The 16,157-nt window shown below is 38.0% G+C and overlaps 1 protein-coding gene across 3 annotated transcripts; it reads left to right on the top strand.

Moving 5' to 3' along the window:
- Positions 1–1,277: 1,277 nt before the first annotated feature.
- Positions 1,278–4,009, top strand: C1H7orf25 (chromosome 1 C7orf25 homolog). 3 transcript variants are annotated; one of them, XM_076864176.2, is made up of 2 exons: positions 1,278–1,357; positions 2,364–4,009. In XM_076864176.2, the coding sequence occupies exon 2, from the start codon at positions 2,385–2,387 to the stop codon at positions 3,651–3,653; it is 1,269 nt and encodes a 422-aa protein (XP_076720291.1). In that variant the 5' UTR covers positions 1,278–1,357; positions 2,364–2,384; the 3' UTR covers positions 3,654–4,009. The 3 variants fall into 3 exon arrangements, with proteins under 3 accessions (XP_076720291.1, XP_076720281.1, XP_076720302.1); XM_076864166.2 differs by having other exon boundaries at positions 1,290–1,433; XM_076864187.2 differs by having other exon boundaries at positions 1,299–1,343.
- The last annotated feature ends 12,148 nt before the right edge of the window (positions 4,010–16,157 follow it).

The raw sequence follows: 16,157 nt of genomic DNA, 5'->3' as shown, positions 1-16,157 counted from the left end.
TTGGGTCTTTGCTTAATTTCTCCAGAGACAAATAGGGTTTTGAGGGGAAGGTGGAGTAACTATGAAAGGGTTGCCAGTATTCCTGAGGGAACAGAAAAGGAGCCAATGGCACCATTCAGTAAGAAAACTTTCAGTCTTCATTCCTAATGGCACCTGTTACAATCTTTTGTTGGGCCTTAAGTCTGAACCTATCTTCAGCATCTCTAGCATTCTGCCTGGGAAGAAAGGAATGGCTGGGCCTCACTGGTTGGAAGAGAGGACTTACACAAAGTTCAGCACACTTCCATTTTTTAATTCAGTCTCAGCTCCCCTCTACCTTTTGGGCACCTAAAGTTCCAAAGCCTTACTGGGGTTCTTTGTGAAGCACTTGCCCATTAGGGTCTGCAGGCAGCCTCCTCCATCTGCAGAGAGGCTTCCTGGATTTAGGTAACCTCTTGTGGCTCACTTATCTAAAAACTACAACTATCTCTTTAGGGTAAGATGACTGAATAAATAATATGTGTAAAATATTTAGAACACTGCCTGTCATACAGTAAGCACAAATATGTTATTGCTTCTATCTTCTAAAAATGTGTTATTGGTGTTTCTTGTCTGCAGCCATCCCCTCTCTCTTCTTTGTCTTTGTGGGTTTATTCCCTTTTACTTTCGTCATTTAACCCATTTTTTCCCTATCATCCCAGATGTGGAACATCTGTAAAAAATTGAATAACAAATTCATGACTTACGATAACTTTGAAATAATATTTGACTATTATGCTCACAGTGGAAAACTTGGGGCTTAAAGGGTTAAATAGAGCTTGGAGAAGAAACAGGGTACATGGGATTAGTTATGACTGGAAATCTTTAATATTTAGTTTTACTTTGTCGAATATAATCTGAGTGATCTTGAATACTTGTCTAAATATCCCAGCCTCTCAGAAGCCGCCCAGTTATTTGCCCTCCAGTATGTCTATAATACTTTCTGGGGCTAGCTCAGGATGGTGTGATATGTGTCTTTTGATAAGCCTCTCTGGTGTTTTTCTCTATTAAAACGAGCCAGAAAAACAGTTGAGATCCCAGTGGGATAAGAGTGCCGCGCACTCAGTGGAATGAATTACCACCTCGGTGCTGTCCTCTGGGGGCCTGATGAGTGGGGTCGGGGGTGCCTCTTCCCTTAGGGCTAAGGGTAGAAGCCAGCGCCCTCAACAAACATGGCTGCCGCGCTAGCGTCGGCCACGCTCGAGAGGCCGCGCTGCCGCCTGGGAATCGCGGCTTCGGCATCACCCGGCCCGGAACCACATGACGCGGGAGGCGCGGGAGGCAGCGAAGCTCTCGCGGGCGGAGCGGCCTCGGCGTTGAGTGAGGTGGGGGCTGCAGGGTGAGCTTTCCCTGCGGGTCCCGGTCTCCGCGTGCCCTCTCCCGCCTGCTCGCGCTCGCAGTTCTGGGCGCTGCTGGTGAGGAGCCCGGGAGGGAAGAGGGACGGGAGGAAGGGAGCGGGACTCGGCTTCTGAGGCCATCGGGGGCTGGGCTGGGCCGTCCTGGGAGAGGGGCAGGATGCATCCTCCATGCCTGGCCTCTAAGCCCTGTCGCCTGCAGGGGCCTGTTTGAGCCTGGACTGTGCCCGGCGGGACCCATCTGCGTAGATGGACGCGCTGGGCCCAGGGGCCAAAGCCCACCCGGAAGGCCCTGCAGACCTTGGCCCACCTGGCCGCCGGCGGGTTCTTGGAGTTCGGATATCTTTGGGCTTTTCCTTACTGAGGAGTGGGAGGCAAATTGGTGGTAGCTCCAGGTCTTTCAAAGTATTCTGCTTTGACATCAAATGCAGACGTGAGGCAGTCTTGATTCCTTGACGTAAGTACCCTGTGTCCCAGGGGTACATCAGAGGTAGCTGGTTAAAGTACACAAACTCCTGAAGGAGGAAAAAATGAGAGAGGCTAATTGGCCAGTTTAGGAGTGAGACACTTGCTTTGAACAGTTAGTTAGCCAGGTAGTCTGTATGGATTTTTTATTTTAAGCATTTTATCTGGGCGTTTTGAATCATGTATGAAAATTTCTCAGCAACAGAACAATAAGTCTGGTGATAAGAGATAAGGAGATGTTATACAGTACATAGACTAATGCATTTAATCCTAACGTTGGATATGCTGCGAACTCCATGACATTCTGAGGAAATGAAAGTCTAAAGTGTATGAGAATCCAACACCCAGATAAGGAAGAGTTCACAAGTGTAGCTTTCCTTAGTTACTATCAAAGAACTCACTCCAAAACACACAGAAGCCCAGGTTCATAGATTCAGTCTCCAAAAGCTTTGCTAGATTGAAGTTTTTAATCCTTATAATTTTGGGGGACTATTCAAATTTGCCTTGTTTGTTGTCTTTTCATAGGAAAGGAATAATGCTGTCAGTATGTCTGCACACTCCATGCTCTGTGAACGAATCGCCATAGCCAAGGAACTGATTAAGAGAGCAGAATCACTTTCTAGATCAAGAAAAGGTGGTATAGAAGGTGGTGCAAAGCTGTGCAGCAAATTGAAGGCAGAATTAAAATTCTTACAGAAAGTAGAAGCTGGGAAAGTAGCTATTAAAGAATCCCATTTGCAAAGCACAAATCTAACACATCTGAGAGCCATTGTGGAATCAGCAGAAAACCTGGACGAAGTTGTTAGTGTTCTCCATGTCTTTGGTTACACAGATACCTTGGGAGAAAAGCAGACCCTTGTGGTGGATGTAGTTGCAAATGGTGGTCATACTTGGGTGAAAGCCATTGGCCGAAAGGCTGAAGCACTGCACAATATCTGGCTGGGCAGGGGCCAGTATGGGGACAAAAGCATCATTGAGCAGGCTGAAGACTTCCTCCAGGCCAGTCACCAGCAGCCAGTGCAGTATAGCAATCCTCACATCATCTTTGCATTTTACAACAGTGTCTCCAGCCCCATGGCAGAGAAGCTGAAAGAAATGGGCATATCTGTGAGAGGAGACATAGTAGCAGTCAACTCTCTGTTAGATCACCCTGAGGAGCTCCAGCTAAGTGAGAGTGAATCGGATGACGAGGGCCCAGAACTTTTGCAGGTGACCAGAGTAGACCGGGAAAATATACTAGCAAGTGTTGCATTTCCAACAGAGATTAAGGTCGATGTGTGTAAAAGAGTAAATCTGGACATTACTACTTTAATCACGTATGTATCTGCCCTCAGCTATGGAGGCTGCCGCTTTATCTTCAAAGAAAAAGTGCTCACAGAACAAGCAGAGCAAGAGAGGAAAGAGCAGGTTCTACCTCAGCTGGAGGCATTTATGAAGGACAAGGAATTGTTTGCTTGTGAATCTGCTGTCAAGGATTTTCAGTCTATTCTAGATACTTTAGGAGGACCTGGGGAGAGAGAGAGGGCCACTATGCTAATTAAGCGAATTAATGTGGTGCCAGACCAGCCTTCTGAGCGTGCCTTGAGACTAGTGGCCAGTTCAAAAATTAATAGCCGTTCATTAACAATTTTTGGGACAGGAGACACCCTAAAAGCCATCACAATGACTGCCAACAGTGGTTTTGTTAGAGCTGCAAACAACCAAGGTGTTAAATTTAGTGTGTTTATCCATCAGCCCAGAGCACTTACTGAGAGTAAAGAGGCTCTAGCGACCCCCTTACCAAACAACTACACAAATGTTGACAGTGAACAATAATGGTATGCTTTAAATATTGTCATGGAAATAAGTTATTTATACCAAAGGCTGGGTCTTCTCATTTAGATTGCAGTGGAGGGAGGTCTGTAGTAAAAAGAATACTTAGAACTCAAACCAGTAAAAAATTTTTGTGTGTCTCATCTGTATTTAAAGTGTGTTATTGCCTAAAGTAGAAAAAGCACAAGAAACAACTTTATTTATCAAACTGTCTACATTATAGTAATTAAGACAGATCCACCTATATAAAGCTTTTAGCTGTCTCGTAATACTTTTGTTTAATTCAGTAGGGCTGCAGCTTCCCTACTGGTAATCACATTTCATGGAATATGGCCACACTGCATCTTGCATCCATTAAATATCTGGAGAAAACTCTGATGCCTGGTTTTCATTGTATTGGTTTATCGGTTGATGTGGGTTGAGACTGGGAACTAACGGTTTATAATTAATTTCAGATTCAAGTTAGTGACCATTATTAATAGAAGGAAACTTATTTGATATGTGTCAGGCATAGCTTGGTGGGTATGTTTACAAAGTACATAGCAGAGAAGAAATGGAAATAAAGTGAAGTCTGATCATAGAAGTGCCATTATCTATAGACACATCTTTCTAAAAAGAATGCCAGCAGACTTAACTATGATAAAAATAAACCTAGGACAATTAAGGTAAAATATTTAATTTGAATAAATTTGTGAAATGCATAAAATAATTTTTAAGATTTAGATTTTACTTTTAATTACAAAGAGCCCCATACTGTATGTATTTGAATTGTGAATACTGCTTTTCCTATCCTGTTTGCAAGTGGCAAGTCACAACTGCATTAACTCACAAAATAATGACAGAAGAGAGACAAGGCCAGTTCCATGACACAAGTTGTTATTAAAACTATCCATGATCATTCTGTACTCAGTACTTTTATCAGTTTGCAATAAAGCAAAACAAATTAGCAAAGTAGATATATCACATTTTTTGAGACCTGAAGGTTAAATATTAACTAGCCAGTGTTAGAACTTAATTTTGTATAGACCCAGCCTGAACTCTTAATATTGTGCAAACTTCCCTATTTTGTGGGAAGAGAAACTCAGTTTCTAGCAGTAGTGCTGAGGTGGAATTCTGTTACTGGGTCCAGGGACACTGAAATGAATACAGAATTAAGTAGATTGGGCAGTTCTCTGGGGATAGATTTATTTCTAAGTCAACATATTTCCTAGGGAAAAACTGATTGGGCTTCCAATTTAGTATAGTGTCTACTGTTAGAAATTGAATTTAGACTTTTTGAGCACATTAAATGCTAAAGTGCTTGGTACATTATTGTTTGGTATGCAAATATGAATAATTATCCTGTTCTAAGGAATTCTTAGTCTGAAAGGAGGCAAACAACTTAAATGTGATTAATGTGTTAAATTATGTTTAAAATACAGAGTAGGGGAATAATTCATGCTGTGGAGTCAGGAAGTGACATGAGGATTTCAGGTGTGAGATTTTATGAAGTATGTAAACAAGAAAGTGCTCAAAAGTACAAGGAATAGGATTGGAAAATAATAGAAGTATGAATGTGAGGGACTATTCAGGGACCAGGCTCAACTGGACAGTTTGTAAAATGAAATGAAGCTAAGAAAAGCTTTAAATTTTCTAAAGAGTGACATTAGGGAGCTATTGGTAATTTTTTAAAAAGAGTGGTTTGCGATAAGATTAGATCTCTTAAGAAAACAATAAAAACCTGTAAAGGGATTTATGAAAGAATGAGACTAATAATTATGGCCAGGCCAGACAAGGTGTATGCCTGTAACTAGTAACTCAGGAGGGTGAGGCAGGAGAATTGCAAGTTCAAAGGCAGCCTCAGCAACTTAGCAGTGTTCTGAGCAACTTAGTGAGAACTTGTCTCAAAATAAAAAGGGCTGGGAATGTGGCTCAGTTGTTAAGTGCCTCTGGGTTCAATCCCTGGTACTACCTACCAAAAAAAAAAAAAAAAAAGAATTATAGCCAGAGTGGGAAGGATGGAATGTAATATCTCTGGTATATGTTGAATTTGTTCAAGGAAGAAATGATGTAGGTGTTATTAATGTCATTTAATAAGCATTTATTGAGTGCCTGCTCTGTGTCAGCCACAATAGGAAGGGCTAGACATATAAAAGACTTGCTTTCAAAAAAGTAGATCTCATCCTGTCAGTATGAATCAATTCCTAAGAACCTGGAATCTTTGTCAACTAGACAGCCACAGCACTCCTTGGAAAAACTTTTCTGTAGTGGCCATAGCTGTGGCTCTGTCCAAGACTTGACCTTTTTCTAGGCTTTCAGTTATTACAGTTTCTAATAATAATAATAATATTAATATTAGATTAATATTAATCTAATCTTTTAAAACATAGATTAGACAGGGCTGTAGCTCAGTGGTATAATAATGTAATTAATAGATATGGACATTAAGTAATGGGCACTGGATCTTGGGATGCAAGAAATAGTGTCTTTAGAAACTGCACATACTTGACCTATACTATACCCCATGACCTATATTGTACCCCAGAGGCCTACTCATTCCAGCTGAACAAAAGGATCAATTCATAAAGGTAAAAAATATGGAATTAAAAAGAGGGACATTTTAAAGAGCATGTCCAGTTAAATACCAGTTTTTTGTCAATTAAAGGAATTAGGTAGTTGTAAGACAAAGCAAATGTCAAAAAAAATGTGAGGAGTGAAGATATATGAACTGTAATTATAATGACTGGGAATTGGAAGTGTAGAGAAAAGTAAGCATGTTAATATTTTAGAAAGAAGTCAACAATAACTTTTAAATTTTTCCATTAAGAAAGTAGAATGACATACTTTTGGGTATTAAACAAGAAGGTAACTGTTGTATAAATTAAACCAAGCTGAGTAAATTCCAAATGAGGGGTAAGAATGGAGAATAAATGTAGTCCATGAAGGAAAAAATAAAAAGTATTCTCAAGGATGCATAAAAATCAGTATAAAATGAAAGAGTTACAAAATAAAGACGGACATAAAACCAATTTGAATAAGTTAATTGTAGGGAAATAGTCTGTCTACACTATTTTGATAAATTTGAAGATCTCATTGGAGCACAATTTTTATAGGAAATGTGAATTAGAATTGAAATAGAAAAATAAGCAATAATGATTGAAAAAATGTTAAACTAGTAAAGCATTTTCCTCCAAAAAAAGTTCATTACATAGGATTTTTCTTACTTTTAAATATCAGATAATCCTCTTGCTCTTAAAAATATGGAGCACACACCATAAATGGAGTTAAAATATTTAGGATGATCAGATGTGGTGTTCTGTTTATTCTGCCTCCCCCTTCTCAAGATGAGAATGTTGGCCTGCTCCTGTTTGAGAACTGGAACCTGTGAGGCAGACCTTAATTTAGGCTAATAATAGGCTGGTTGTCTCAGGGCATCACTGTATTGGAAATGTTTTCAAACTCATTTTATAGAATATGAGCATAAAACTGATACCAAAACCTGACAATATAGCATGAAATGGAAGGTGGAATAAAATTTCAATGTAAGAATGTACACACAACATCTAGATAATATATATTGCAGATATAATGGATTCCAGGCAGAGAACACCTCACCCTATAGGAATTTTGTTCCCAGGAGGAAATAGGGCAGAATGGAGTCTCCAATAGTGGGCTAATCCTACTAGTTGGGGATTAGCCTTCATGATGGAGTAGAATCAGAGGCAAAAGGCCTGCTTGAAGTAAAGAGGTAACCCTGAGGCCCCTCCATGAAACCAGAACCTGTCATGGTCTGCAACCCCCACAGTAGAGGATCTTGTAAACTATCATGTGATAGCACAAAGAAGTTTGATTCTAGTGGTTCTGAGTGGGAAAATAAAGTCTGAGAGAAACCAAAGTCTGTCCTGTGTTCTGCAACAGAGTTCAGGTATTAAAGCATCATGGGAAAGACCTAGGGGTATGAAATTTTTATAAAAATTGGACCCAGGCAAGTACTATCCCTCAGACACCTGACAGAAACATTCATAGCATCAGTCTGAACCCACGCTTCACAAATGACAATAGAATGAGAAAGCTTTGATTGGATGAGTTTACAGTGAGAAGTAAAAGCAAGAGAGGAAGGCTACCATTAACAGAGATTTCAATGTAAGAATGTACACACAACATTACCAAAAAGAAGCCTTAGTTGTTCAGGAACATAAAAGCAAGATATATATGTAGGCAATACAGAGAAAATATGTAACAAGTACATAAAATCTATATAATAGCCAAATATAAAGAGTATGGGTCTTTGATGTGGTCCCTATCTACATTCTGGAAAAAACAAAAAGCATTCAAAGTGATAGATGAAAGCTAATACCACTTCCAACAAAGCATTATTGCATGCTGTTTAATTGGAGGATGTAGTTCATTTCTGCAGTTAGTGTTTCCCAATACTGAACTCCTGAATTAGGCAGATATGAGGCATTGGGTTCAATCCTCAGCACCACAAAATTTTTAAAAAGTATTTTTTAAAAAGTAGATTAGACAAAACTGAAAAATAAATTGAAATGGAAATAGATCTTAGTAAATTTCTAGGAATTCAGTAGCGAAGTAAAATGATGGAAAATATGAGAGACTGAGACAGAGTTAAAATAAGAGGGTCAACAAAGGTTCTGGCATAAGGTAAGGACTGACATCCTGTGCCTGCCTGTGCCATCAAGGCACAAACCCTGACACTTTGTTTTCCCAGTCGTGCATTTAGCTAGGGATAGCCAGGTTCCTTGCCACACAGACACAAGGAGAAATCCATTGATACTGTCAACTACTTCACTGAGGCCTGATTTGACCTTGGTTCATGACCATGTGCACTAACATGTTATGGTAATGAGAGAAAGGCCAAGAGCATCTTTAGTACAGACACATACTTTCCCCAATTTATATAAGCCACTGTGCTTAGCTTTTTGGTTGCATATAGTTGAAGACATTTCTAACTAATATTTAAGGATATTTGTTCCAAAAAGAGGGACAAAGCATTATAGAAGAGAGGCAATGAATATATTTTTCAAACATACAGAAAACAGAATAGAATATAAGCACCCGAGTACCTATCACCTACATTTTAAAAAAATGTTATTTTGTCTTATTTGTTTTATCTAGGGTTTTTTAAAGTAAAATTATTCTCAAGTATGTTGTAGACATTATGACCATTGACTTATACATCCCTCAGTGTTCAGCTCTAAAAAGAACATTTTTTCTACAAAGCCATGATTTCATATTAGCACATCTAACAAAATTAGTCATAATTCTGCACATCCTTTTATATCCTCTCATCTGTGCTCAAATGTCAGAAGATTTGTGTAACCAGGATGCAATCAAGCACCAGGCATTGCATCTGAGTTTATTGTTTATCTATTTAAATCTGAAGCATTCTTTCATGTCTTTTTGAAGACATCAGAATAGTTGTTTTAGAGAATGTCCAATGTTCTTGACTTGCCTGATTGTTCTGTAATGATAAATTGTGTTCCCTGAAAGCTGCAGATGAGATTCTAAAGGCTGGGTTCAATTCCAGTTAGACATTTGGGGCAAGAATATAGGTGATTCTGTGTTCCTCATTTTCATTATACCAGTGAGCAAGTTGTCTCTGCCTTTCCCACTGTTAAATACTGATTTGAATAAGGTAGTAAAAGCAAGAGCTGTCCATTATACAGTTATGATTTGCCCCTTGTGACTACTGAGTTAACTATAAAATAATACTTTGGGACCAGTGTCAATCAATATCAGTCTCCATGATGCTTTTGATAGGGAACAGACAGATATGAGTGATAGGAAAATGAGGTTAAAGGAATATTCTATAAAATGGACACACTCTACTGATCTCCACATGCTTTTTTTTTTCTAAGAAGCAACTTACCTGCAGCCCTACCTGGCTTAAGTGGATAGGATATGTCACATTCCTCAGTAAACTACCTGTTATTGGCAAGAGAAATTCAGGTTGCAAATGCTAAAATGCTGGTGATAAGAACACAAGTTACCTTGGGGATGGGGGGCTCTTGTGTGATCTTTCCACAAAGCAGATTCTAGAACTCATGGAGATAAAGATAATTCCCCTTAACAATAAAGTTTGTAAGAACAGGTTCTAATTAGAACTGGTCAGCATGTGCCAAAGTGACCTAGAGTGGTCATGGCAGCTGGGACTTGAAAGTCTGATGTCTGTTGTCAGTCTGCTGTCAGTCAAAAGTCAAGAGGTGGACCTGGACAGGGCTTTCTGGAAACTTCTTTGGGACCTCCAATAAAAATGGAGGGCAGAAGAGGCCTTAATCTCTCCTGTGTGAGAGAGTTCCCTTTCCTTTTCCTACTTCTGATAAAGTCATGCCTGTTATTTGGGAAATATGTCTGAAATCTTTCTGACTTGATTGCAAGAATCAGGGTTCCTGCTGCCTCAGTTTCCTAGAGGGCCCCAAACCCGTGACATTTTTACTTATTGATTTCAGCATGCATTGGTGATTATATCCCAAATCAATTATTCCATAGCAGTGACAAAATGGTGATTTCCCCAGTTCTATCATTTTCTTTCTGATTATTAGTCATCATTCTTACATAATTAAGAGCTTTCCCTTAGAACTAGAGCTATTTGATTGCCCTTCTACAATGGCAGTAAGCATCCTTAATTTTTTCTCTGTAAGAATTTGGTGTGACAGTTATCTCCAATAACATCAAATTAACTTGTTAAGCAGAGAGATTCTATTTTGTGAGTACCACACTGGACTCATGAGTTGTTATGTATTTACTCTGCCCTAAACAATACACTTATTTTTTTTAAAGTTCTTATTTCAAGATAAATATTGTGGATTCCCATGTAGTTAAAATAAGTAATACAGAAAGAGCCAGATATCCTTTACCCAGTTTCCCCAGTGGTAACATTTTAAAAACTATCGTTCAGTATCACAAGAATATCACCATGGATTATGTCAAGACACAGCATTTATATCATGGCAGGATCTCTCATCTTGCCTTTTATTTATTATTCTTTTGATGTTTTAACTACCCAAACCTTGGTTAATGTAGACCCCTTCAAGATCATTTTGTCCCTTTGACATAATCCCATTGTTTTTGGTTTCTTGCTTTCTGCTAGAACAAGATGTCTCAGAATTACCAGTAGTTTCCTGCCAGAGACCTAGAACCTGCTATTTTCAAGGAGACTTTATAAGCCAATGGCGCTGTAGAATAAAAGTCCCAGGGTTCCAGGAACTTGTGCTACTCAGTTGTCATTGTCCCTGAGTCCTTGCAATGCATGGAAATGGAAATGTTGGGAGCTGGGGATGTGGTTCAGTAATAGAGCACTTGCCTAAACTGTGAGACTCTGGGTTTGGTTCCAGCACCACCACCAAAAGAAAAAGAAAAAAAAAAAAAAAAAAGTAAAGATGGAAGGAAGAAGAGTTTTATATCTTCAATTCAAGTTAATATTATTAAGTTTAAACATTGTGTTTCTTACACTACAAATCTCTCTTCATGTAATTACTTAATTTGTTTTATTCTGTGATATATGTGAAAAGTTTCAAGAGTATGATTATATCTGCTTATAATAAAGTCACTAAATAAATGTGGATATTTCTGTTTATTTCTTTTTGTCCTTATAGCCCACCAAGGATATATGGTTAAAACACTGCTTTAAAGTCATATTAATATGTTTTATCTTCTCCCGTGGGGCTGTTACTAATATAAAGGTTTACTTGTTTCAATTTTAGAGTTTACTTTTTAATTTAATTTTATTTCTTAATATACAAAATATATGTGGTTCAAAAGTAAAACCTATATAAAAATTATCATCACCAATGTATTGTTTCTTTCTTTTTCCACATAATTTCCTGCCTTTCCTCCTTTCTTTCCTCTTTCTTCCCCCCTTTCCTTTCTTCCTTTTTATTTTCAATTAAGAATATATGAACAAATAGTCTTTTCCATTTCTTTTCTTCATGAGAGATAACATCTAAGGTGTTTGCAGTTTCCTTTTCTTTTTAATTTAAAAATATAGGATGTTGGTGAGTGGTAGAGCACTCACCTAACATGCACTAGACCCTGGTTCAATGCCTGACACTGCAAATAAATAAGTAAGTAAGTAAATAAATAAATAAGAGATCACTCGCTGGTTGTAGTGGTGCATGCCTATAACCCCAGTGGCTCAGGAGGCTGAGGCAGGAGGATTGAGAGTTCAAAGCTAGCCTAAGCAAGTTAGTGAGACCCTAAGCAACTAACAGATCCTGTCTCTAGATAAAATATATAAAAGGACTAGGGATGTGGCTCAGTGGTGAAGTGCTGCTGGGTTCAATCCCTGGTACCAAAAAAAAAAAAAAAAAAAAGAGATCACTCACACGAAGGGGTTCTTTCATGCTTATGGAAGGGGTGCAGTACACCATAGTGTGGAGTTGCCACAATTGAGCCAACTACTCCCACCCTAATGTGTGTTTGGGTTGTGTCTAATACTTTGCTTTCACAGACTGAGCTGCCATGGATACTTTAAGCATAGTTGGTGATTGGGTCACAGTCTGCCTCCTCAGCAGTAATGACTGACAGGAAATGCCTTCCCACAGCCCAATGGTGCAATGTTGTCACACTGTTGGTTGGTTGGTTTACATATTTATATGCATTTCCCTTTTAGGAATGAGCTTTAGAATCTTTTTATTGGTTTTAGGGCCATTTCCATTTTTCTTTTAAAGTTGTTTTTGTGAACTCTTCTGCCGCAGTCTGGCTGGGCACAAAATCACGAGCCACTCACAGCCTTGTAGATTCAAACAGCAATTCTTTATTCCCGATCTCACACCGACACTCTACAATCATGTTCTGGGGAAATCCAGGTTCTCTGCCCAAATCCACCTCCTCTGCCTCCCAAATACTCTCTGAATCCCGGGAGAACTCAAGGGAACTCAGGCAGCAGGATACGCCCTATTCCCAGCAGGAATAATCTTAAACCTGGAACCGCCCTAAACCCGGATTGTCCTAAACCGGGAACGCCCTAAATCCAAGGAGAGCCTTAAACCCTGATCCGCCCTAAACCCGGATCCGCCCTGGTCCTTGAGCAAGGTCACCTTACATGCAATGTCACTGCAAAATGTCCAAAGCAAGTCCATTTTACCACGAGTCCCTCCTGTAAGCAACATGGGGTACGCTGGCAAGGAAATTGTCATACCTACTTGGCTAAAGGCTCTCAGCACTCTTCATGGTTCCATGAAGGTTTATCCTTTTGATTATGTTGTCGATGTCTTCTATCTTCTCTTATTTTTTTTTCCATTGAATGTCTCTTAGATTAAGAAAGGTTTAGTAAATTTTCCTTGAATATTCAGTAGTTTGTTTTGTGAAAGCTGCTATTTATTAACTTGATGTATAAAAATGTGTTAAATTCTCATTGTGAATTGCATCCTCTATTATAAAGTGTGCTTTTTTTGGTCATCCTTATTACACGTTTCATCTCGTCTAATACTTTGGTCAAAACTTTCATATAATTCTTAGACTCAGCTTTTCACTCCTCTCCCCTGCCAAAAAGTAATGGGATTTTTATTTGGATTATATTGACTCTAGACCAACTTTGAGAGAATTGGCATCTAAATAAAAACTGAGTTTTCCAATGAAGAGTATACATGCTATTTACTAAAGTATTTCCAAAAATTTCTCATTAATGTTTTGCAGTATTCAGTATAGAAGTCCTATACATCTCATTAGATATATTTATAGGTGTTTTATGTTTTGATGTTCCGGCAAATGCTAATTTAAAATTTTATTTTCTACATGTTTGTTGCTGTCATGTGGAAACACAGTTGATTATTGTATAGTGTTCTCGATAAATTCATTTATCATTATTAATAATGTGAAGGTTTATTTGAATTTTACAATTTGGTTTTTACCATTTATTTTGTTAATATTATTAATTATGTTGACTTTCAAATATTAAACCTACCTTTTATTTCTGGAATAAATTCCCCTTGGTCAGGATGTATTACCCATTCTATACCTACCTACATCTGATATACTTCAGTTGTGTGTGTTCATGAAATATATTGACCTATGGTTTTCCTGATTAGTAATGTAATTCTAGGTTTGGAAATCAGTATTTTTTTTTTTTTTTGGAGAGGAGTGGGAGAGAGCACTAGGAATTGAACCCAAAGTCTCCTGTTCTACACTCCCAACCCTGGAAATCAACATTCTGATGGTCACATAAAATGAGCTGGAATGTATTTAATCCCACTTTACATTGTCACCCTCATTAAGTTTTAGTTTTTTCTTACATGTTAGGAAGAATTCACTAATGAAGACACGTGGCCTAAAGTTTTCTTCATGGGAAGGTTTTTGTATTTTTTTAAAATCAATTCTTATCACAGATTCAATATCATTCACATTTTCTATTTCATTCGGTGCCAATTATGGTCTGTTGAGAGTTCAAGGTTTTTTCCCTCCATGTGATCTAAGTTTTTGACACAAACATGAAGTTTTTCATACCTCTGAAATCTGTGTGACTTCTCCTTTTTTATGCCTTATACTGATAATTTATATTTTTTCCTCCCTTTTCCATTTCACATACTAGTTTAGCTAGGTGTTTATCAATTGTAAAGAAGCAATTTTGACTTTGTTGACTATCTTTATTATATTACATTTATTTCTGTTATTTTTGTCTTTTATATTTGGGTTCAATTTGCTTTTCTGAATTAGAGGCTTAGATCTGTGATTTTAATTTTTTTTCTTGTCTTATACATGCATTTAAAGTTATTGATATTCTTCAAAACTGTATAAGTTTGGCTTATTGTATTTTCTTCTTCATGTTTCGGCTCAAAGTATTTTCTACTTTCCTTTGTGATTTATTTCCTTGATTCATAGATAATTTTGTTGTTGTTGTACCTGAGAGTGAACCCAGGGGCACTTTACTGCCGAACTAAATTCCCAGCACTTTTTATTTTTAGTGTCTCACTAAGTTGCTGAAGGCCTTACTAAATTGCTGAAACTAGTCTTAAAATTCAGATTCTCTTACCTTAGTCTCCCCAGGTTCTGGGATTACAAGTGTGTACCACCATACCCAGCTCAATTCATAGGTAATTAGGTAATTTGAAGTATATTGCTTTTGTGTTTATCTTTTGGTTATTTAGTACTCATTTAATTCCATAGTTGAATAAGAACATATAGTGTATGAGCTAAATCAATTTGAAATTTGTTGAAACTTGTTATGTGAGCCTAGTATGTGGTAAATATCCTATCAGTAATTTATAAGCCTATGAATGGATACATAGACACACACAGATCTATATTGAAATTTTCCATATTTTCATCTGTGATGGTTAGTTTTGTGTGTCAATTCGACGGAGTACCCAGATATTTGGTTCAACTTTATTTTGGGTTGTATGTATCTGAAAAGGTGTTTCTGGACAAGATTACATTTGAAAGAATAGACTGAGTAAAGAAAACATACTGCTTTACTTCATGTAGGTGGAGCTCAAGAACACATCTGGTAGTCACATGAAAGAAGGAACATCATTACAGAAGAGGAAGGACTCAGGGGAGGGAGAAGGGAATAAAAAACTAGAAAACTAAAAAAAACCACTTTTTTTCTAGTGTTTATTTAGTTTTATTTCTATGTACACATGTTTGATGTACACACACACATACACACGCATATATATATATACTCACACACACACACACATAAGGGGGGGATCAACTATGTTATTCACATGTACAATATACCACAATGAAATTCATTATTCTATATAACTGAAATTCACAAAAGAAAGAAAGAAGGCAATAGAAAAAGAAACCCCAGAGAGCTTGATGATCCCTTCTATTACAGAAAGCAGATCCTTAGCAGATTTCACAAGTGCCAGTGCTTTGATTTCGAACTTCACAGCTTCAGAATTGTGAGAATAAATTTCTGTTGTTTATAAGCTACACAGATTAAGGTATTTTATTATAGGGATTAGAAAAAACTAAGACAATTTCCTTTTGCTATTTTTTTCCTCTTATCTAAGATGTTTTACTTTTTCCTATTGATATTTAAAATCAGTTTATATAAATTAGGGATTATTCCCATTATCTATTGTTACATAATAAACAATTCCAAAATATAGTATCTTACAATAACCATCATTTCATTATATCTCATGATTTTGTAGGTTAGGAATTCAAATAGGGTGTGTCTGTATGTTGCTTCTACTCCAAGTAGCATCGATTGGGGCCACTATATGGTACTTAGCTGGAAGCTGGTGTGGTCTGGAGGTTCCAAGATGGCTCCACTCACATGGCTACCACCATGGCAGAGATCACTGGAAGGCTGTGCTTAGCTGAGCACATGTGGCTCAGGAATCTTCCTGTGGACTTTCCAGCAGGATAATTGGAACTCTTACATGGTAGCTCAGGCCTCCCACAGATAGTACTCCTAGAAACAGAAAGTAAAAGCCTTGTCTCTTAAGATCCAACTGAGCCTCCAAACCAGCACAAGAGCTGCCATATTTTCATGGTTAAAGCAGCCTCAGGTAAACCCAGATTATGGGGGCGGGCGGGGGGACTTAGGGCCCA

The sequence above is a fragment of the Callospermophilus lateralis genome, chromosome 1, assembly GCF_048772815.1.
Source record: "Callospermophilus lateralis isolate mCalLat2 chromosome 1, mCalLat2.hap1, whole genome shotgun sequence".
Lineage (NCBI taxonomy): Eukaryota > Metazoa > Chordata > Mammalia > Rodentia > Sciuridae > Callospermophilus > Callospermophilus lateralis.
The sequence above is the reverse complement of the archived record's forward strand: the minus strand, read 5'-3'. Positions and strand labels throughout refer to the sequence as shown.